This window comes from Heterodontus francisci, chromosome 18, assembly GCF_036365525.1.
Source record: "Heterodontus francisci isolate sHetFra1 chromosome 18, sHetFra1.hap1, whole genome shotgun sequence".
NCBI lineage: Eukaryota > Metazoa > Chordata > Chondrichthyes > Heterodontiformes > Heterodontidae > Heterodontus > Heterodontus francisci.
The window spans coordinates 35,415,477-35,439,554 of NC_090388.1; the positions used below are offsets into that span (position 1 = coordinate 35,415,477).

General features: G+C 43.5%; 1 protein-coding gene across 8 annotated transcripts in view; it reads left to right on the forward strand.

The window, feature by feature from the left end:
* si:ch211-272n13.3 (ankyrin repeat domain-containing protein 26) overlaps positions 1-24,078 on the forward strand; it is a 260,148-nt gene that overhangs the window by 216,395 nt on the left and 19,675 nt on the right. For 6 of the 8 annotated variants that reach the window (XM_068050522.1, XM_068050524.1, XM_068050521.1 and 3 more), the window contains 3 exons: positions 3,251-3,392; positions 4,692-4,982; positions 7,209-7,444. In XM_068050522.1, the coding sequence (XP_067906623.1) occupies positions 3,251-3,392; positions 4,692-4,982; positions 7,209-7,444 (669 nt within the window). Of the gene's footprint in view, positions 1-3,250; positions 3,393-4,691; positions 4,983-7,208; positions 7,445-10,143; positions 10,328-11,074; positions 11,219-24,078 lie in introns of all 8 variants that reach the window. The other 2 variants (XR_010976854.1, XR_010976855.1) reach the window with 2 other exon arrangements.

A 24,078-nucleotide genomic window follows, 5' to 3' on the forward strand; every position in this document is an offset into this window, starting at 1 on the left:
GTCACCAGGGTGCCTCTAATAATGGGACCAACCTCATGGTGCTAATCTACCTTGCCATATTGCCCATTGCTGGCAAAGCCTAGAAATAGGTGAGGTTAAAGTGACCTTGACATCAAGGCAGCGTTTAACTGAGTGTGACATGAAGGACCCCGAGCAAAATTGAAGTCAGTGGGAAATCGAGCAGCGATGGGGGGTGTGGTGGTGGGGTGGAAGGGGACACTCTTCACTAGCTGCAGTCATACCTAGCACAAAGGAAGATGGTTGTGGTTGTTGGAGGCCCAGGATATCACTGCAGTAGTTCCTCAGGGCAGTGTCCTAGGCCCAACTATCTGCTTCATCAATGATCTTCCCTCCATCACAGGGTCCGCAGTCGGGATGATTGCTTCTAATTGCACAATGTTCGGTTCCATTCACAACTCCTTAGATAATGAAGCAGTCAGTGCCTGCATTCAACAAGACCTGGACAATGTTCAGGCTTAGCCTAATAATTGGCAAGTAACATTAGTGCCTCACAAGTGCCAGGTAATGATCATCTCCAACAAAAGAGAATCTAACTACCTCTGCTTCACATTCAATGGCATTACGTCACTGAATCCCCCACCATCAACATCCTGGGAGGTCACCATTGACCAAGAACTTAACATAACAACATAAAGAGCAGGACACAGGCTGTGTATTCTAGAGTGAGTAACTCACCTCCTGACTCGCCAGAGCCTTTCCACCATCTACAGGTCACAAGTCAGGAGGAATTCTGATCACTTGCCTGGATGATTCACTCCAACAACACTCAAAAAGCTTGACACCATCAGGACCAAGCTTGATTGGCACCACATCTACAGCCTTAAATATTCACTCCCTCCACTACTGGTGCACCATAGCAGCTGTGTGTACCATCACAGGATGCACAGCAGCAATTCACTGAATCTTCGTCAACAGAACCTTGCAAACCCAAGACATCTGTCTAAAAGGACAATGACAGCAGGTGCATGGAAATACCACCAACTACAAGTTCCTCCTCCAAGTCGCACACCATCCTGTCATGGAAATATATTGCTGTTCCTTCTTCGTTATTGGGTCTAAATCTTGCAACTGCCTACCAGAACTGCGGGAGTACCTAGCATGGATGCCTCAGGTCAGATGAGAGCACCAGCACTCTGGGCATTTGAATTTCACTAGACCACAGGCAGCGAAATCATCTGTGGCGTTACAGTGATCTAGGACTGCAGTGGTTCAAGAAGGTGGCTCACAGTACCTTTTCAAGGGCAATTAGGGCTGGGCAATAAAATGCTGGCCTTGCCAGTGAAACATCCCATGAACAAATGAAAAAAGCACCACCCATCTTACTTAACTACTGCCAGCCACCAGAAATCGCCCAGCATGTCTACATTCTGACCTTCTTTCTCACAGACCCCAGATTCGCCCTTCTACAACCTGGAATGTTCCTTCTACGCTAACCTCCTCCACCCCACCCCCAATGGTAGTGAAGGCCAATACCCATCACTACTGTTAAACTTGCAATCCCTCTTCTCCTATCTGCTAAAGGAAAATAATATATAGGCAAACAAATGAACAAGGTCACTCAGACACAGTTTTTTTGGGAAAATGGATAGAGTTGCAGAGATCAATCTCCAAAACACTGCTATAAAAAACATCCCAGGACTAATAAAATGTAATTTGACTTCAGACACTGTAAATCAGTGTTCTTGATCATAAATTGAATGTTCCATGGCCTCATACCCCAATTTTTAATAAAACAACATATTTTCCAGCTCACTAATGCCACAGATGATCTAGCTGCCAAAGGTCTCGTGAAATTCAAATTTTTTTTAAAAATTCATCCATGGGATTCATGGGCGTCACTGGCTATGCCAGCATTTATTGCCCATCCCTAATTGCCCTTGAGAAGGTGGTGGTGAGCTGCCTTCTTGAAACGCTGCAGTCCATGTGAGGTAGGTACACCCACAGTTCTGTTAGGAAGGGAGTTCCAGGATTTTGGCCCAGCGACAGTGAAGGAACGGCGATATAGTTCCAAGTCAGGATGTGTGTGACTTGGACGGGAACTTGCAGGTGGTGATGTTCCCATGCATCTGCTGCTCTGGTCCTTCGAGGTAGTAGAGGTTGTGGGTTTGGAAGGTGCTGTCTAAGGAGCCTTGGTGCGTTGCTGCAGTGCATCTTGTAGATGGTACACACTGCTGCCACTGTGCGTCGGTGGTGGAGGGAGTGAATGTTTGTGGATGGGGTGCCAATCAAGTGGGCTGCTTTGTTCTGGATGGTGTCAAGCTTCTTGAGTGTTGTTGGAGCTGCACCCATCCAGGCAAGTGGAGAGTATTCCATCACACTCCTGACTTGTGCCTTGTAGGTGGTGGACAGGCTTTGGGGAGTCAGGAGGTGAGTTACTTGCCTCAGGATTCCTAGCCTCTGACCTGCTCTTGTAGCCACGGTATTTATATGGCTACTGCAGTTCAGTTTCTGGTCAATGGTAGCCCCTAGGATGTTGATAGTGGGGGATTCAGTGATGGTAATGCCATTGAATGTCATGGGGAGATGGTTAGATTCTCTCTTGTTGGAGATGGTCATTGCCTGGCACTTGTGTGGTGCAAATGTTACTGGTGTGCTGGTGCCCTGATCTGACCAGAGTCCTAACATCCATGCTCGGATTCCACCATAATTGGGAACTTTTTTAAGTTGCTTACATGCTTTGAAAAGGTTTATGTCACTTACTCAACATTTAGCCAGTTCCTGCTCAAGGCAGCAACTAGCCTTTCTTAGAGCGGAGCAGGTTTCGTTAAGGGGCTTTCACGTGCTAAACTAGGAAACTTCATTTAAATGGTAAATATTGCTTATTGAAACATATACAGGTTTCTCTTGTTTATTACAGGAAGTCATTGAAATGAGAAGGATTTTTCTTCACACCTCTCAATAAAATAACCTTTCCCTTCACCACTCTCTCTTGCCACTCTCCTTGTATCCATTTTGGTTTATGTGCAGATATTTGAAAAAGATCTTTCAGTGCACTTTTCTCCCTCCTTGAGACCCTGGGTCTGATTTTTAACTCACTCAAAATCCATTCACTTACACAGAGTTGAAATTGGGCCCACTGTTTCAGTCTTAAATACTCCATATTAAAGCCATTAGTACTTGAATTTTGGAATAGAACCTCTAGTAAAAGATATATTGAGGCAATCTAAAGTCAGTATAAGCCTACAACTGTAGACCGATTTAAGTACAGGTGATCATATTTGTTATACAGAATGAGGACACTGTTGAAGACTACCAAAAAGAAGCTGAAGGAATATGATAGTGGACAGTTTGTTACCCAGCTCAGTGGTATTCAAGAACTGGATCGTGGACACTCTGAAACTGAGGTTACTTTTAGCAGACTGAAGATAAAGGTGAGGCTATTTTGTATCCACGTATTTCAGTGCAATACTTTTACACATGTGATGCCTTGTACTGGTGCTACAAGACGCTGTGCCTGGGTGTAGTCGCACACAGATTCACACAAATAGTTTCTACTCGATGAGAGGTTAAAATAAATCAGATAAATCACTCCAAATTGTCATCTTCACCTCCTATAAATCAAATCAAAAGTTGGATTGGCAAAGCCCTGGTAGCAGGAATCTTGCTTTGCCCTCAGCAAATTGTGACAGGTAGATGTCAGTTCTGTTTTCAATACTGCCTTAGTCTAGATCTAAAAGTTTTTATTATTCTTGGGTAAATCAAGAAATCCTGTAAAAGTGAATAGAAATTACAGACCATCCTGCCTTGTTGGAGGTGCTGTCTTTCATATCAGATGTTAAACCAAGGCCCTGTCTGCGCTCTCAGACTTGTAAGATCCCATGGCACTATTTTGAAAAAGAGCAGGGAGTTATCTCCAATCCAATATTTATTCCAAATTAACATCACAAAAACAGATCATCTGGTCATTGCTGTTTGTGTGAGCTTGCTGTGTGCAAATTGGCTGTCGCATTTCCTACATTACAACATGACTACATTCCTAGTTAATCTGTACTGTGGGTCTCTGTTGCCTTAGCATGGTTTCTATAATTTGCAGCCCAAAACTGTTCTAACTATGATCTTACTAAGTTTTTATATAGATTCAGCAATATATTTCAGCTTTTATATTCTGTACCTCTTGCCATAATACCCAGTATTCTGTTAGTCTATTACGGCATTGAGGTGCAGTTTTAAACTGAAATTGAACTTGACCCCCCCCCCCCCCTCCCATTTTTACTGTTCTTCTTCAGCGGTCAGTCTTAACCCCTTTCAAAGTATAATTAACTTTTTTAACCAAAATGTACCATCTCATTTACTGAAATTGAATTCTATCTGCTTTTTTTTTCCCATTCCAAAACATTTGGTCCTCCAAAATTATTAATTATGTCTCCTATTTTAGAATGTCTACAAATATAGACACTATTCCTTATTCCATCCCTTTATCCAGATCATTGATGTACACAGTGAACAGAAGTAGTCCCAGAACAGAACCCTGCAGGGCACCGCTACCTACATCCAGATATATTAAAATCTGAATGTCATTCATCAGTAGACTATCTAACATTTCTAATTAGCTGAGAATTATGCAGGAACATTAGGATGTGATTTACATGCAAATAATAGTCTCACATTTTGTAAATGTCATGAAAGTTATTTTCAACCTGTTTGTAACTCAATTTCTCCGTATCTCTCAGATCGATGAATTATCCCAGCAACTAGAAACAGAATCTGCAAAATGTAGACGTTTGGAGTCAACCAATCAAGAACTTTCTGCACAGGTTGCACCAATGAGAATTTTACAGAAGAGCCAAGATCGACTAGAGAAAAGAAAATGGCAGTTAGAGGAGGAAGTAGCCAGTCTGAAACATCAGATTGAAACTAATGTGATGAATTACAGTCACATAGAACAATACAAGAGGGAGGTAGAGGAGCATGCTCGTAAGGAAATCAAGCAGAAACTAGAAGAAGTCAATTTATTCTTACAGGTGGGACTATGCACTAATTTTAAATGTGAGATGTAGGGATGAATGATGCCTAAATAATAAACAAAAAGATGTTTAATTATCTTGTATTTATCCAATTTAGTAATGAGACACTGTTGTTCATTAAAATTAACTATAGCTTGAGAAAAATAACATTATACAGACCTAATTTTTTTGTTACGTGTTTTTGTTTTACTTTTTCTTTGTCCCTTTTATCTGCCTCTCTTAATCCAATCTTTCTTACCCTCACTATTTCTGTACCTGCTATTACGATCAGGTGAGGAGGGGTCAAATAGTTCCCCTCTTTTTCCTCTCCTTGTTTGACTGCAACAGGTTTACTACTTTTTTTGAAAAGGTTATGCTTGCCAATTCAGTAAGTGTTTAACTGTTTACGTGCTGTGATCATAAAAGAACCAATCTGACAGATTTTCTTGAGTTTAACAAAGAGGTTACTTATACTTAAACTGGTCTTAATGAGAAATAAAATATGCTCCAACTTTCACACACCCACAAATACTTTAGAGTGAGGAAGAATAGATTGATCAAATTAGAGTCCAGAAAAATAAAAGGGGTATATAGTCTGTGGAGGTTGGTGACTCGGCTGGTATCAGGCTGAATTCGGTGGTCGTGCGACTTCCCCTCATTGGTCTTGAAGCTTCCGATGTAAAGATGTGGATGACTGATTTGGCTGTTCTCTTGGAGACAGTAGTGCGGGGTTGATTTCCTTCAAGGAGTTTCTGTCTATAGCAGGGGCATCCCTGGGTGGTCACGGTCAGCATAGAGGGTACAAAGCTTGCAAGGTGGGTTGGAGAGGGGGAGGAAGGAGGCACCCCACTTGGGTCTTCTCTCATCAGCGTCTAGCTGCTTGTCTCTTTACTGCAGGAGCTTAAGAACACAAAGGGTGGGCCTGTCATATGACCATCACCCAGTGGTTCAAGCATGATTATGACTAGTATATTCCCCCTTGCAACTTAATTAATACATGTCTAGGAATCCCCTTCTCACATCTAGGGTCCCATTGTACAAGTGATTAGGTTTAGTGGCTCGTCTCTCCACCAGTTGAATACCTCAGATGATTGCCTTGATGACTTGCTAATGGAAACAGGATATATGCTTCCCTCAGATTCCTCAGGTCTTCGTCCTTGATGGGTCTTTGCAGACAGGGTGTCTCCATCTCAATGGATTGGAATGTGAAAATTGGGGAAGCCATCTTTAGCTGCAAGCATCAAGTCTTCTTTAGTCTGTTTTTTTAAATTCAATTTGGCTTTTCAGCCAGTGGATTAAAAATCATCATTCGACATAAAGCACATTTTCATGACACTGCTTTCATATTGAAATCACTCTTCTAACTTGCTCTTGGTTCAGACTCTGCACTGCTCATTAATGGTTCTTCCGTCTAGTTGTCTAAAATGTACAGTTGCTTGCCCTGTTCACACAGGTCCCAGATGCATTGTAGAGGGAGCTACACTGGTTGGATGTCCCACTGACAGCAACTTGCTGTGCAAAACATCATTAAAAAATCTGATTAAGTGGAAGTCTAACAAACATCAAGTGCTTTTGAGTCACCACTCACAGCAAAATTTGGCCGAATATCTTTTTAGCCTACTGAATTGAACATGTAAAACCAGGAAATCTTGGTGTGCATAACTTTTTAAATAATTCTATCTCCATGGGCCTGAAAGTAACATGTCTACCACCTGTAATGATCTCAGCTTCAATGCAGTTCTTTAAAATAGTCTTGCTTCTCATGTAAGAAACATGTTCTGAGAAAGATACTTCTAATTCATGTGGCTTGATCAAATACGAGTATTATTGTTGCTGGTATCTTGTTTTCTTTTCACGTCACTGTGTATATGACTTCTTTTAGTTTTAACCATTTGGTCTGTTTGAGAGAACAGGAATACATAGTAGTCAACACATGAAATTTCCAACTCCCATTCACAGCACACTTAAGACTGTTAAATTTCAGATTGTAGTGGGCATAAGTACACTTAGGGAAACTGCTTTTACTATGAATGCACAAAAAATACTGATCACAAAGAGCAAATTGTAACTGTATTGCACCACCTCTAGAGGCAGTCGGGCTATTAGCCTCACAACATGACTTAAAGCTTAAGTTCTCAGTGTTTACTGTCTCAGTGCAATGTGAAATAATAGTCTTTTCTATAAATGTGTGATTTGAATTTTTTTTTAATGCAGTATTAAATGTTTTCACTCTTGCATGTTAAGACCCAACAGGCCTCCCAAGAAGCCTTGGAACAATTGAGAGCCACAAATGAAAATACAATTAGAAGCCAGTTGGAGCAGACAATAAAAGACCTGGAATCGGAGCTGAGTAAGCTTAGAACTTCACAACAAGACAGCATGAATCTGAAAGAATCCGCACAGTTGGAACTTGAAAGATACAAGGAATTATACGCAGAGGAATTAAAACTACGTAAATCCCTTGCAGCCAAGCTTGATAGGTGAGACTTTTGTAAACCTATAATCCTAGAGCACCCTGATTGTTCAGGCAGGTAAATATCCTATGTGATACGATATTGGGCTATATAGAGCAAACTGGTTATGAAAGGGTGAAAAAGCTAAGGTTCCTGTGCCTGATCTCTATATGGAGATCCTGCCAGAAGTGCACTTGTGTGGATGCCAGGCAATGATGGAATTGAGCTCATCACAATCCAAGTTCACAAGTATGAGGAATAAGTATTTGAGGAGCTGCTGACACCAAAGTTACCATTCCTAATATGAATTAGCAATCTCACTTTCAGGAGTAAGAGCAGACAATCAAAAGGGGTACTTAAAATAGCGTTCTTCGTTCAGTATTTGAGCAACTAAGCTGATGATTTAATTTTAGTTGACTATATTGCATGAATAAATGTTTCATCTTAAAAAGCATGCTCATTTTTAAAATAAAACTTGGCCCACATTCCAGTTAGAACTTGCACTAGCTGAGATAATCAGTGGTTTCAGTAGCCAGAATTACTTTCAAATCATGTGGGTCGGTGGGGGGGCACTTACACCCATTGGACACAAGTGTCCTCCCGGATATCAACCCAGAATTCAGAGTCTTCACTTGCCAGGACTGTTGTGAACAGGTTGGAACCCTGCACCTTCTTACCTGAGCGGGAAGGTAACCACTAAGCCAAAGGCTCACTCAGTTATGCTACTTACAGCTTAGGAGATTCGCAACCTGGAAGCGGACGTATCTCAAATGGCCATAATAAGTGGCAACAACCAAATAACAAAAATGACACAGGTTATGATTCTGTACCCCAAAATGAAAATTTACAATATAGTAACCATAGAAATCCAGATGTTTAGGATAGTAAGTGGCTCCCGCATATTTCTAAACCAAGATTTCAATGAAGTGGCTTATAATCCTAGCCCCTTTTTGGGACCATCCCAGATCAGGCTTGCTTCCCAGATTTTCACTCTCACTTAAGGTTAAGAAAGATGGATCTCCCAGGCATTTGAATGGGTCTGAAGAACTGATCTAACTTTCCCCTAAGGAAAGGAACCAGCTGAGAATATTACTGTCTTCCAGATAGCCTTTTTAACAAGTTTTAGCCAGATTATAACAAACCGGATATTATAAGGGTCTGGGCATCTCTCCTCAATAATGTACCTTCCCACTAAAGAGTGTACAGAGATGGGTTCTCGAGTTGAGATACAGAAGACTATATGAGACAATATATTTTCTAAATTACATAAAAGTTTATTAAAGAACTGAACATGTAGTTCACACTTTGTTGGGTGAAACAATCACAATGCTGATAGTTCTAGGAAAAGAAAGTATAATCTTACACCTAGTAGAGAATCCAAGTTTTAAGTATAAATAATGTTACAGTAAAATATTTAAGATATCCATCAATATTTAAATCAGCATTTACCTTAAATTCCAAGTAAAAAGCTACAGAGTTTAGCGAGATACCTCTATCCCAATTAAGGAGAAAACTATTGTCACTGCACTACAATAGCTTGTACTTTTACCGTGAGAAAAGCTGGAATGAATCCAAGATTCTAAAGATCTACTGTGTGGTTCCAATATTTATACTGTTTCTAAGCAGCATAACTATTTTTGTTTTACTTATGGGGGTGTTATCTCTCTTGCAAGTAGGTTCATCCCCTTCTATTTCCAGGAAAGGCTGAGTTGGCAAGAAGTTGTGAGCACAGACAATGATCAGTATCTCTAGAGCTAGTAGGATAGTGAAAGTTGCACTTGATGGTATATTTCCTAGCTACACTATAGTGTTTTAAGATTATAACTCAGTTTTCTGGATTTAGTTGACAGATTTTTTCAGCTGCATCCATAGAAAATAATGTCATCCATTGTTAGGTTGTGGTAAATTGCAATGATTATTTATAAGACAGTAAAATGGCTTTTCTGATGGGAACTCATTTAGACTTGGACAATGGGGAAAGATGCTTTCTTTTCATTTTAAAGAGTAATGAGACTGTGATGAATGTCGGAGTATTGCTTCGGTGGAAGGTAAGCAGAAACTCCAGGTAAATGGAGTAAATGACTATGCCATTTCTCTGGTGCTTTTGCAAGTCTTCTCTTGAAGGTACAGCGGGAGGTTGGGAGAGCCCCCACAGAAATTCTACCCCAATGTCTGCATCCTCATGTTTAACTGCAAAATCATGAGGGGCCTGGCCAGAGTGCATAGGAGAAACTGTTACCATTGACAGAAGTATACATAACTAGAGGACACCAATTTAAGGTGATTGGCAAAAGAAGCAACGGTGACATGAGGAAAAACTTTTTTACGCAGCAAGTGGTTAGGATCTAGATGCCCTGCCTGAGAGTGTGGGGAACTGGATAATTATCTGAGGAGAAAAAATTTACAGGGCTATGGGGAGTGGGACTAGATGAGTTGCTCTTGCAGAGAGCCGGCACAGACACAACAGGCTGAATGGCCTACTTCTGTGCTGTAATGATTCTATGGTTTTAAGACTTGTATTGTCAGTACTTTACTGAAGTAAATATGTTTATGCTTTTCAGAAGCAATTTCCTGTTTTTCAGAAACTGCCTTTGTGTTAGGAAGTAGAGTTAACATGCCACAGGATGTTGGTGACCTTGAACATGTCCTGGTATGCTTATGAGCCCCTTCTACCCTTCCAGGAAGATGAAGTTCTGCTTTTAATTTTTTTAATCCTTACTTCATAGGAAAATACCTCTTAACATTATAGCCCCTTATTATGGCTGGATTCCTTCATATCAAGTGGAGGTGCATGTTGCTGCATGTATTATCAATGCGGAACGCCAACTGAGATTCCTCAATTTATTGCTGTCACGCTACACAATAAATCGGTTATTTCTGTGAAAACAGATAGGTAGAGAAATGGGCATGGTAAATTTGATCCTTCAATTTTGACTTTTTTTGTTTTTCATGTACATAAGAGGAAATCATAATTCTGTGACCCCGAGATCTATTATTGTTAGGATATATTAGATTGGTAATGGATATTTTATTTTCAAAGCATATAATTGATGTATTTAATCATTATAAAACTACGTATGACATCAAGCCACAAATGGAGATGTTAGGCGAGATGACCAAAAGCTTGGTCAAAGAAGTAGATTTTAAAGAGTTTCTTAAAGGAGGAATGCGAGGCAGAGAGGTGTAAGGAGGGAACTCCAGAGCTTAGGGCCTAGGCAACTGAAGGTGTAGCCACCATTGGTGGAGAATTTAAAATCAGGGTGCACAAGCAGCCAGAATTAACGGAACACGGATATCTTAGAGGGTTGTGGGGCTGGAGGAGATTACAGAAATAGGGAGGGCGAGGCCACGGAGCGCTTTGAAAATAAGGATTAAAATTTTAAAATCAATTGACTGGGAGTCAATGAGGTCATTGAAGATAGGGGTGATAGAGGAACGGGATTTGGTACGAGTTAAGACACAGATCTAGAGGTAACGAAGGCATGAATGAGGGTTTCAGCAGCAGATGAGCTGAGACGGGGCAAAGTTGGGTGATGTTATGGAGGTGGAAATAGGCAGTCTTAGTAATGGCACAAATATGAGGTCAGAAGCTCATCTCGGGGTCAAATGTGACACAAAGGTTGCAAACAAACTGACTGAATCTCAAACTGTTTCCAGCTAGAGAACGGAGTTTGGAACAGGGACCAAAAACAATGGCTTGGAGGGGAACTTGCAGGTGATGGTGTTCCCATGCATCTGGTGCCCTTGTCCTTCTAGGTGGTAGAGGTCGTGGGTTTGGAAGGTGCTGTCGAAGGAGCCTTGGTGAGTTGCTGCACTGCATCTTATAGATGGTACGCACTGCTGCCACTGTGCATCGGTGGTGAAGTGCGTGAATGTTGAAGGTGATGGATGGGATGCCAATCAAGCGGGCTGCTTTGTCCTGGATGGTGTCAAGCTTCTTGAGTGTTGTTGGAGCTGCACCCATCCAGGCAAGTGGAGTGTATTCCATCACACTCCTGACTTGTGCCTTGTAGATGGTGGACAGAAACTGGGGAGGTGTGTTACTCACCACAGAATTCCTCGCCTCTGACCTGCTCTTGTAGCCACAGCATTTATGTGGCTGGTCCAGTTCAGTTTCTGGGAAAAGTACCATGGATTGTTGTAAAAAACCATCTGGTTCACTAATGTCCTTTAGGGAAGAACATCTGTCATCCTTACTGGACTACATGTGACTTTCAACCCAAAGCAATGTGGTTGATTCTTAACTGCCCTCTGAAATGGTCTAGCAAGCCATTCACTTGTACAGAAAGTTGACAAGGAATAAAACTGGATGGAATACCCAGCATCAACCTAGGCACCAGAAACAACAACAGCAGACCTAGCCCTGTTGACCCTGCAAAGTCCTCCTTACTAACATCTGGGGACTTATGCCAAAATTGGGAGAGATGTCCCACATACTAATCAAGCAACAACCTGACATCGTCATCCTCACAGAAACACACCTTCTATCCAATGTCCCAGACACCACCATCACCATTCCTGGGTATGTCTTGTCCCACAGGCAGGACAGACCCCATGGGTGTGGGGGCACAGGTATACAGTCGAGAGGGAATTGCCCTGGGAGTCATCAAAATTGGCTCCGGACCCTATGAAGTCTCATGGCATCAGGTCCAATATGGGCAAGGAAACCTGCTGATTACCACCTACTGCCCACCTTCAGCTGATTAATCAGTACTCAAAGGAACATAGGAGCAGGAGTAGGCCATTCAGTCCCTCAAGCCTACTTTACCATTCTACGAGATCATGGCTGATCTTCTGCCTCAATGCCATTTTCCCTCACTATCCCCATATTCCTTGATAACTTTAATATCTAGAAATCTATCAATCTCTGTCTTGAACATACTCAATGACTGAGCCTCCCTAGCCCTCTGGGGTAGAGAAATCCACAGGTTCACCACCATCTGAGTGAAGAAATCCTTATCTCAGTCCTAAGTGGCCTGCCTCTTATTCTGAGACTCTGTCCCCTGGTTTAGATCCCCCAGCCAGAGGAAACATCCTTCCTGCACCAACCTTGTTGAACCCTGTAAGAATTTTGAATGCTTCTATGAGATCATCTCTCATTCTTCTAAATTCTAGAGAATACAGGCCCAGTTTCCTCAAACTCTCCTCATAGGACAGTCCTGCCATCCCAGGAATCAATCTGGTGAATCTTCGTTGCACTCCCTCTATGGCAAGTATATCCTTCCTTATGTAAGGAGACTATACATAATATTCCAGTTGTGGTCGCACCAAGACTCTATGCAGTTGCAGCAAGACTTCTTTACTCCTGTACTCAAATCCTCTGGCAATAAAGGCCAACGTACCGTTTGCCTTCCCAATTACTTGCTGCACCTGCATGTTAGCTTTCAGTGACTTATGAACAAGGACACCCAGGTCCCTTTGGACATCCACACTTCCCAATCTATCACCATTTAAGAAATACTCTGCCTTTCTGTTTTTCCTACCAAAGTGGATAACTTCTCATTTTTCCACATTATATTCCATCTGCCATGTTCTTGCCCACTCACTTAGCCTGTCTGAATCCCCTTGAACCCGCTTTGCATTCTCCTCACAACTCATATTCCTACCTAGTTTTGTGTCATCAACAAACTTACAAATATTACATGGGCAAGGAAACCTCCTGCTGATTACCACCTACTGTCCTCCCTCAGCTGATGAATCAGTCCTCATAGGAACATAGGAAATAGGAGCAGGAGTCAGCCATTCAGCCACTCGACCCCACATCCAAATCATTGATATAAATTGTGATCCTTGCAGTACCCCACTAGTCACAGCCTGCCAACCTGAGAATGACTTGTTTATTCCTGCTCTCTGTTTTCTGTCTGTTACCCAATTCTCAATCCATGCCAGTATATTACCCCAATCCCATGTGCTCTAATTTTGCTTACTAACCTCCTGTGTGGAACCTTATCGAAAGCCTTCTGAATATCCAAATACACTACATCCACTGGTTCACCCTTATCTATTCTGCTAGTTATAGCCTCAGAAAACTCAAGCAGATTTGTCAAACATGATTTCTCTTTCATAAATCCATGTTGAGTGCTCAATCCTACCATTATTTTCTAAGTATCCAGTTATAACATCCTTTATAGTAGATTCTAGCATTTTCCCTACTACTGATGTCAGGCAAATAGGTCTGCAGTTCCCTGTTTTCTCTCTCCCACCTTTCTTAAATAGTGGGGTTACATTTGTTTTAGTTTTTTAGTTTTAGAGATACAGCACTGAAACAGGCCCTTCGGCCCACCGAGTCTATGCCGACCATCAACCACCCATTTATACTAATCCTACACTAATCCCACATTCCTACCACATCCCCACCACATCCCCAACTGTCCCTATATTTCCCTACCACCTACCTATACTAGGGGCAATTTATAATGGCCAATTTACCTACCAACCTGCAAGTCTTTGGCTGTGGGAGGAAACCGGAGCACCCGGAGGAAACCCACACAGACACAGGGAGAACTTGCAAACTCCACACCGGCAGTACCCAGAATTGAACCCGGGTCGCTGGAGCTGTGAGGCTGCGGTGCTAACCACTGCGCCCTACCTTCCAATCTTCAGGAACCATTCCAGAATCTATAGAATTTTGAAAGATGATTACCAACGCATCCACTATCTCTACTGCCACCTTTTTCAACACTCTAGGATGTAGATCATCAGGTGCAGGGGATTTATCAATTTTCGGTCCCATTAATTTCTCCAGTACTAATTTTTTGCTAATACTAATTTCTTTCAGTTCCTCATATTCGTTAGTCCCTTGCTTCTTCAATATTTCTGGGAGGTTTTTTCTATTTTCCTCCGTGAAGACAGATACAAGGTATTTGTTTAGTTTCTCTGCTATTTCCTTATTCCTCATTATAAATTCCCATCTCTACCTGTAATGGGCCTCATTTGTCCTTGCTAATCTTTTCCTTTTTATATGCCTATAGAAGCTTTTACAGTCTTTTTATGTTACCCGCCAGTTTACTGTAATCTAGTTCCTCCATCAATTTCTTGGTCCTCCTTTGCTGAATTCTAAAATGCTCCCAATTCTTAGGCTTACTACTTTTTTTGGCAACTTTATAAGCTTCTCCCTTTGATCTAATACAATCTTTAGCTTCTCTTGTTAGCCACGGTTGGATCACCTTTCCTGTTGGGTTTTTGTGCCTCAAAGGAATGTAAAATTTGTTGTAAACCATGTATTAATTCTTTAAATGCTAGCCCTTGCCTGTCTACACTCATACCTTTTAATGTAGTTTCCCAATCTACTACAGCCAACTTGTCGCTCATACCTTTGTAGTTTCCTTTGTTTATATTTAACACCCTAGTTTCCGATTGAACTGTATCACTTTCAGAATTAAAGTAAAATTCTGTCATATTATGGTCACCCTTCCCTGGAGGCTCCTTTACAATGAGATTATGAATTAACCCTTTCTCATTGCACAATACCAGATCTAAAATAGACCATTCTCTAGTTGGTTCCTCAGCATACTGTTATAGAAAACCATCTCATATACATTCCAGGAATTCGTCCTCCCCAGCATTAGTGCTAATTAGGTTTACCCAGTCAATATGTAGATTGAAATCCCCCATAATTACTGTGTTATCCTTGTCACATGAACTTCTAATTTCCTGATTTGTACTGTGCCCTACATTACCAATACTCTTTGCCCTAAAAACAACTCCTGCCAATGTTTGCTGCCCCTTGCTGTTTCTTAGCTCTACCCAAACTGATTCTACCTCTTGATCCTAAGATTCTCTCTCCCTAATGTACTGATCTCATCCTTTATTAACAGCACACCACACCACCTTTTCTGTTTTGCTTATCCTTCCTAAATGTCAAATACCCTTGAACATTCAGTTCCCAGCCTTGGTCACCCTGCTGCCACGTCTCTGTAATGGCAATTAAATCATACCTGTTTACTTCTATTTGTGCTGTCAATTCATCTACCTTGTTGCACATGTTGTGTGCATTCAGATAGAGTGCCTTTAATTCTGTCTTTATATTATTTTCACAACCTCTATCCTTATCTGCTGGCGCACTGTTAGATTTGTCTGCTCTGTCCCTTCCTGTCACACTCATATTATCAATTCCCTTACTGCTACCTTGCTCTCTTGCCTTCTGCTCTCTTTTTAAATTATCACATTTTACCTCATTGATATCTCACCCCCACTATTTAGTTTAAAACCCTCCCTACTGCCCTAGTTATATGACTTGCCAGGACACTGGTCTCAGCCTGGTTCAGGTGAAAACCACCCCAAGAGTACAGCTCCTACATTCCCCAGTATCGGTGCCAGTGCCCCATGAATCGAAACCCATTTCTTCCACACCAATCTTTGAGCCATGCATTTAAAACTCTAATCTTATTTTCCCTACTCCAATTTTCTCGTGGCTCAGATAATCAGAGATTTGAACCTTTGAAGTTCTGCTTAATTTAGCCCCTAGCTGCTCATACTCCCTCTGCAGAACCTCTTTCCTAGTTCTACCTATGTTGTTGGTACCCACATGGATGATGACAACTGGGTCCTCCCCTCTCTTACTGCAAGTTCCTGTCCAGCCCGAGCAAATATCGCGAACCCTGGTACTGGGCAGGCAACACAGCCTTCCAAACTCTTTCTGCAGCTGCAGAGAACTGTGTCTATCCCCCTGACTATACTATCTCCTACTACCATTACATTCCCGTTTACTCACCCCGCTTGAATGGCATCCTGTACCACAGTGCCATGGTCAGTTTGCTTATCCACCTTGCAGCCGTCACTCTCATCCATATATGCTGAAACAATCTCAAACCTGTCGGACAATTGGAAGAGCTGAGGCTCCTCCACTTCTGCCTTCTCAATCCCCTTACCTTCCTCACCCGCAGTCATATCCTCCTATCCCTGACCACTGACGAAATCAGAAGACCCTGTCCTAAAGAGTGTGACTGCCTCCTGGAACAAATTGCCCTTAAGTATAGGTAGGTGGTAGGGGAATTGAGGGAAGGTGGGGATGTAGTAGGAATATGGGATTAATGTAGGATTAGTATAAATGGGTGGTTGATGGTCGGCACAGACTCGGTGGGCCGAAGGGCCTGTTTCAGTGCTGTATCTCTAAACAAAACAAAGTGTCCAGGTAACTTTCCCCCGATGCATCAAAGTGTCTGTAGCTCGGCCTCCAGCTCACTGACTCTGAGCCGCAGCTCCTCGAGCCGCAGACCAGTATTGCAGCTGTGTTTACCTTGGGTCACACCGGCGTCCACCAGCTCCTACGTACTGCAGCCACAACAAATCACCTGCCTGCCATCTTTATTATGTGTTAATTAATTTATTTTTCTTAGTTAATTTATAATTCATAAACCCCACTACTACCAAGCCCTACTACTACTAATAAGCTTTACTACTGCTAGTCTATGTTGGGACCCTTGCTCTTCCTGATATATATTAATGACCTAGACCTTTGTGTACAGGGCGCAATTTCAAAATTTGTGGATGATACGAAACATGGAACAATTGTGAACTGTGAGGAGGATAGTGTAGAACTTGAAATGGACGTAGACAAATTGGTGGAATGGGCAGACAAGTGGCAGATGAAGTTCAATGCGGAGAAATGTGCAGTCATTCATTTTGTTCGGATGAACATGGAGAGACAATATAACATAAAGGATACAACTCTAAAGGGGGTGCAGGAGTAGATGGACCTGGGGGTTTATGTGCATAAGTAATTGAAGGTGGCAGGAAAGGCTGAGAGCATGGTTAATAAAGGATATGGTATCCTGGGCTTTATTAATAGGGGCATAGAGTACAAGAGCAAGGAGGTTATGTTAAACTTGGATAAGACACTAGTTCGGCCTCAGCTGGATTATTGCGCCAAGTTCTGGTCGCCACACTTTAGGAAAGATGTGAAAGCATTGGAGAGAGTACAGAAAAAATTCACGGGAATGGTTCCAGGGATGAGGAACTTCAGGTGTGAAGATAAATTGGAGAAGTTGGGACGGTTTTCCTTGGGGAAGAAAAGGCTGAGAGGAGATTTGATAGAAGTATTCAAAATCATGAGGTGTGTGGACAGAATGGATAGGGAAAAACTGTTCCCACTCGTGAAAGGATCGAGAACAAGAGGGCACAGATTTCAAGTGTTTAGCAAAAGCAACATGAGGAAAAAATAAAATAAAAGCAAAATACTGCAGATGCTGGAAATCTGAAATAAAAACAAGAAATGCTGCATACTCAGCAGGTCTGGCAGCACCTGTGGAGAGAGAAACAGAGTTAACGTTTCAGGTCAGTGACCCTTCTTCAGAACTGACAAATATTAGAATGTAAAAGATTTTAAGCAAGTAAAGCGGGGGGTGGGGCAAGAGATAACAAAAGAGAAGGTGCTGATAGGACAAGGTCACAGAGAATAACTGACCAAAAGGTCATGGAACAAAGGCAAACGGGGTATGTTAATGGTGTCCTGAAAGACAATGTGTTAGTACAGTGAGTGTGTGAATAGACTGTAAAGTACAAAGCACTCAAGGCACAAACATTAAAAACATTTCAAAAAAATAGAAACAGTGGATAGGCACAGTAGAAACAAACTAAACACGCTAAAAAACCTAAAATAAAATAACCAAATAAAAAAGAAAAAGGAAAAAGAAAAATAACTAAACATAAAAAGGGGGGGGGGGCGTCATGCTCTGAAATTATTGAATTCAGTGTTCAGTCCGGCAGGCCGTAGTGTGCCTAATCGGTAAATGAGATGCTGTTCCTCGAGCTTGTGTTGATGTTCGCTGGAACACTGCAGCAATCCCAGGACAGAGATGAGAGCAGGGGTGTTGAAATGGCCAGCAACCATGAGGAAATGAGGAAAAACTACTTCACATGCAGCAAATGGTTAAGACCAGTCTGTGTGGAGTTTGCAAGTTCTCCCTGTGTCTGCGTGGGTTTTCTCCGGGTGCTCCGGTTTCCTCCCACAAGCCAAAAGACTTGCAGGTTGATAGGTAAATTGGCCATTATAAATTGTCACTAGTATAGGTAGATGGTAGGGAAATATAGGGACAGGTGGGGATGTTTGGTAGGAATATGGGATTAGTGTAGAATTAGTATAAATGGGTGGTTGATGTTCGGCATAGACTCGGTGGGCCGAAGGGCCTGTTTCAGTGCTGTATCTCTAATCTAACCTGGAATGAACTGCTTGAGAGTATGGTGGGGGCAGGTTCAAACGAGGCCTTCAAAAGGGAATTAGACAGTTATATGAAAAGGAAGAATGTGCATTGTTACAGGGAGACGGCAGGGGAATGGCATTAGTTGAATTGCATTGCAGATACCAGTCTTCAACCAATTTGATTCACTCCATGTGATATCGAGAAACGTCTGAAGGCACTGGATACTGCAAAGGCTATGGGACTTGACAACATCCCAGCAGCAGTACTTGAGACTTGTGCTACAGAACTAGTTGTGCCTGTAACCAAGCTGTTCCAGTACAGCTACAACACTGGCATCTACCCAGTAATGTGGAAAATCGCGCAGGTATGTCCTATCCACAAAAAGGAGATTCAATCCCGGCAATTACGCCCAATCAGTCTACTCTCGATCATCAGCAAAGTGATGGAAGGTGTTGTAGACAGTGCTATCAAATGCCACTTAAACAGAAATAACCTGCTCACTGTTGCTCAGTTTAGGTTCCACAAGGGCCACTTGGCTCCTGAGCTCATTACTGCCTTGGTCCAAATGTGGACAAAAGAACTGAAGTCAAGAGGTGAGGTGAGAGTGATTGCCCTTGATATCCAGTCAACATTTCGTTTGAGTGTGGCAACAAGGAGTCCTAGTCAAACTGAAGTCAATGGGAATCAAGGGAAATACTCCCCACTAGTTGGAGTCATACCTGGCACAAATGAAGATGGTTGTGGTTGTTGGAGGCCAATCATCTTAGCCCCAGGACATTGCTGCAGGAATTCCACAGGGTAGTGTCCTAGGCCAAACCATCTTCAGCTGCTTCATCAATGACCTTCCCTCCATCATAAGGTCAGAAGTGGGGAAGTTCGCTGAATATTATATGATGTTCAGTACCATTTGTAACTCCTCAGATACTGAAGCAGTCAATGTCCATATGCATCAAGACCTGGACAACATTCAGTCTTGGGATGACAAGTGGTAAGTAACATTCGCGCCACACAAGTACCAGGCAATGATCATCTCCAACAAGAGAGAATCTGACCATCTCCCCATGACATTCAATGGCATTACCATCGCTGAATCCCCCACTTTCAACATCCTAGGGGGATATCATTGACCAGAAACTGAACTGGAACAGCCACATAAATACAGGGGCTACATGAGCAGGTCAGAGGCTGTGAATTCTTCAACGAGTAACTCACCTCCGGATGCCCCATAGTCTGTCCATCGTCTACAAGGCACAAGTCAGGAGTGCGATGGAATACTCTCCACTTGCCTGGATGAATATGGCTCCAATAATACTCAGGAAGCTTGACACCATCCAGGACAAAGCAGCCTGCTTGATTGGCACCCCACTTACAAACTTAAACATTCACTCCCTCCACCACCGATGCACAGTGTCATCAGTGTGTAACATGTACAAGATGCACTGCAGCAATGCACCAAGGCTCCCTTGACAGCACCTTCCAAACCCACGACCTCTGCCATCTAGAAGGATAAGGGCAGTAGATGTGTGGGAACTCCACCACCTGCAAGTTCCCCTCCAAGTCACACACCATCCTGACTTGGAAATATATTGCCATTCCTTCACTGTTGCTGGATTAAAATCCTGGAATTCCCTCCCTAACAGCACTGGGGGGGTACCCGTACCAGATGAACTGCAGCGGTTTAAGGAGGCAGCTCACCACCACTTTCTCAAGGGCAATTAGGGATGAGCAATAAATGCTGGCCTTGCCAGCGATGCCCACATCCCATGAAAAAATAAAATAGAAATGAAACCAGGTGAGAGCAGTCTCACCCAGCTGGACAACTGTAGAGAGGCATTGAAGGAGGATGGTGTGGTCAACCGTGTCAAAGGCTGCAGACAGGTTGAGGAGAACAAGGAGGGAAAGTTTACCTTAGTCATAGTCACAAAGGATGTTTTTTGTGACTTTGATAAGAACTGTTTCCATACTGTGGCAGGGGCAGAAACTTGTTTGGAAGGATTCAAACATTGAGTTCCAGGAAAGATGGGAACGAATTTGGGAGGCAACAGCATATTCAGGACTTTGGAGAGGAAAGGGAGGTCAGAGATAGGACGGTAATTTGCAAGGCAGTGGGGTTACAGGTTGGGTTTTTTTAGGAGAGGGGTGATCTTCTTCTTCGGCCTCCTTATCTCGAGAGACAATGGGTAAGCGCCTGGAGGTGGTCAGTGGTGTGTGGAGCAGCGCCTGGAGTGGCTATAAAGGCCAATTCTAGAGTGACAGGCTCTTCCACAGGTGCTGCAGAAAAATTTGATTGTTGGGGCTGTTACACAGTTGGCTCTTCCCTTGCGCCTCTGTCTTTTTTCCTGCCAACTGCTAAGTCTCTTCGACTCGCCACACTTTAGCCCCACCTTTATGGCTGTCCGCCAGCTCTGGCGAACGCTGGCAACTGACTCCCACGACTTGTGATAAATGTCACAGGATTTCATGTCGCGTTTGCAGACGTCTTTAAAGCGGAGACATGGACGGCCGATGGGTCTGATACCAGTGGCGAGCTCGCTGTACAATGTGTCTTTGGGGATCCTGCCATCTTCCATGCGGCTCACATGGCCAAGCCATCTCAAGCGCCGCTGACTCAGTAGTGTGTATAAGCTGGGGATGTTGGCCGCCTCGAGGACTTCTGTGTTGGAGATACGGCCCTGCCACCTGATGCCAAGTATTCTCCGGAGGCAGCGAAGATGGAATGAATTGAGACGTCGCTCTTGGCTGACGTACGTTGTCCAGGCCTCGCTGCCATAGAGCAAGGTACTGAGGACACAGGCTTGATACACTCGGACTTTTGTGTTCCGTGTCAGTGCGCCATTTTCCCACACTCTCTTGGCCTGTCTGGACATAGCAGTGGAAGCCTTTCCCATGCGCTTGTTGATTTCTGCATCTAGAGACAGGTTACTGGTGATAGTTGAGCCTAGGTAGATGAACTCTTGAACCACTTCCAGAGCGTGGTCGCCAATATTGATGGATGGAGCATTTCTGACGTCCTGCCCCATGATGTTCGTTTTCTTGAGGCTGATGGTTAGGCCAAATTCATTGCAGGCAGCCGCAAACCTGTCGATGAGACTCTGCAGGCACTCTTCAGTGTGAGATGTTAAAGCAGCATCGTCAGGAAAGAGGAGTTCCCTGATGAGGACTTTCCGTACTTTGGACTTTGCTCTTAGACGGGCAAGGTTGAACAACCTGCCCCCTGATCTTGTGTGGAGGAAAATTCCTTCTTCCGAGGACTTGAACGCATGTGAAAGCAGTAGGGAGAAGAAAATCCCAAAAAGTGTGGGTGCGAGAACACAGCCCTGTTTCACGCCACTCAGGATAGGAAAGGGGTCTGATGAGGAGCCACCATGTTGAATTGTGCCTTTCATATTGTCATGGAATGAGGTGATGATACTTAGTAGCTTTGGTGTGCATCCAATCTTTTCTAATAGTCTGAAGAGACCACGTCTGCTGACTAGGTCAAACGCTTTGGTGAGATCAATGAAAGCAATGTAGAGGGGCATCTGTTGTTCGCGGCATTTCTCCTGTATCTGACGAAGGGAGAACAGCATGTCAACGGTCGATCTCTCTGCACGAAAGCCACACTGTGCCTCAAAGTAGACGCGCTCGGCCAGCTTCTGGAGCCTGTTCAGAGCGACTCGAGCAAAGACTTTCCCCACTATGCTGAGCAGGGAGATTCCACGGTAGTTGTTGCAGTCACCTCGGTCACCTTTGTTTTTATAGAGGGTGATGATATTGGCATCGCGCATGTCCTAAGGTACTGCTCCCTCGTCCCAGCACAAGCATAGCAGTTCATGTAGTGCTGAGAGTATAGCAGGCTTGGCACTCTTGATTATTTCAGGGGTAATGCTATCCTTCCCAGGGGCTTTTCCGCTAGCTAGAGAATCAATGGCATCATTGAGTTCCGATTTGGTTGGCTGTATGTCCAGCTCATCCATGACTGGTAGAGGCTGGGCTGCATTGAGGGCAGTCTCAGTGACAACATTCTCCCTGGAGTACAGTTCTAGGTAGTGCTCAACCCAGCGGTCCATTTGTTTGCGTTGGTCAGTGATTATGTCCCCTGATTTAGATTTGAGGGGGGCGATCTTCTTGATGGTTGGCCCAAGAGCTCTCTTAATGCCATCATACATTCCTCTGATGTTTCCGGTGTCTGAGGCCAGCTGAATATGACTGCATAGGTGTTGCCAGTAGTCGTTTGCGCAGCGCCTGGCTGTTCTTTGTGCAGTGCTTCTGGCTGCTTTAAGTGCTACGGATGTTAACTCGCTGGGGGCTTTCTTGTAGTTCAACAGTGCAATGCGCTTAGCGGCTATGACAGGTTCCAGCTCTTCATTATGAGGTTGAAATCAGTCTGCATTTCTCCTCGCACTTTTGCTGTAGGTGGTCAAAGCTGACTCATAGATGGCGTCTCTGATGTGGGCACAGTTGGTCTCAGCATCCCCTGTGGGAGTGTTTTGAAGGGCTGACACCAGTGAATTTAGAAATTTTTGTAACAGCTGTGGGTGAGAAATTCTGCTAGTGTTGATGCGCAGGTGGCCCTTCTGCTTGGAATGATGCAACTTCTTTGGTCTGAGTCTAACCTTGCTGCACACCAGGGAGTGATCGGTGTCGCAGTCCGCACTGTGGAAGCTGCGTGTGATTTGAACACTGTTTAAGGCGGCTCGCCTTGTGCCAATGAGGTCTAGCTGGTGCCAACGACGTGGGGTGATAACAGTAGATTTAAAGGAAAGAGGGATAACAACAGAAGAGAGAAAGCTGTTTACAATATTGGCTAATCTGGGGACCAGGAGGGGAAGTTGGGTGATCAGTTTAGTGGGAATAGGATCAAGGGAACAGGAGGTGGGTCTCGTGGACAAGATGAGTTCAGAGACAGCATGAGGTGATATAGTAGAGTAAGATGCAAGGTCAGGGCTAGGGCAGGGGAGAACAATATAGGACATTTGGCCAGGTGGGCTCATGGAAGGGAGGGACCCAGAAGTGGCAGTTCATCGTATGGTCTCGATCTTATTGACAAAGAAGGCCATGAGCAGCTCGCATTTATTGTTGGAGGTGAGAGTGGAGGATTCAGGGGAGAGGGTTTAAGAAGACCGTTTGCAGTAGAGAAAAGAAGCCGGGAGTTATCCTTACATTCCAAGATGATCCTGGAAGTGTGAGCGGTTTTAGCAGATGACAGCAGGACCGATAGTGTTTTAAGTGGTCCAGCTAGATCTAGTGGTGGATGGCTAAACCAGTTGTCTGCCATATCCTTTCAAGTCTGCATCCCTTGGACTTAAGGGAGTGGAGATGAGAGCCGTACCGGGGGGATTGGGCAGGGTGAGAGAAACTGATCTTTTTTGGGGGGACTAGGTGGAGGTGAGGGTGTGGTTGAGCAAATCAGTAGCTGCAGAAATGTTGTGGTTTAAAAGCTAGATAGTTGAGATTTTGAAAGCATAGTTGTAAGTGAATGGGTATCAATTCTTTCCAGGGACAGACAGAGATTAAGATAGGGTTGGGGTTTGGAAGGGG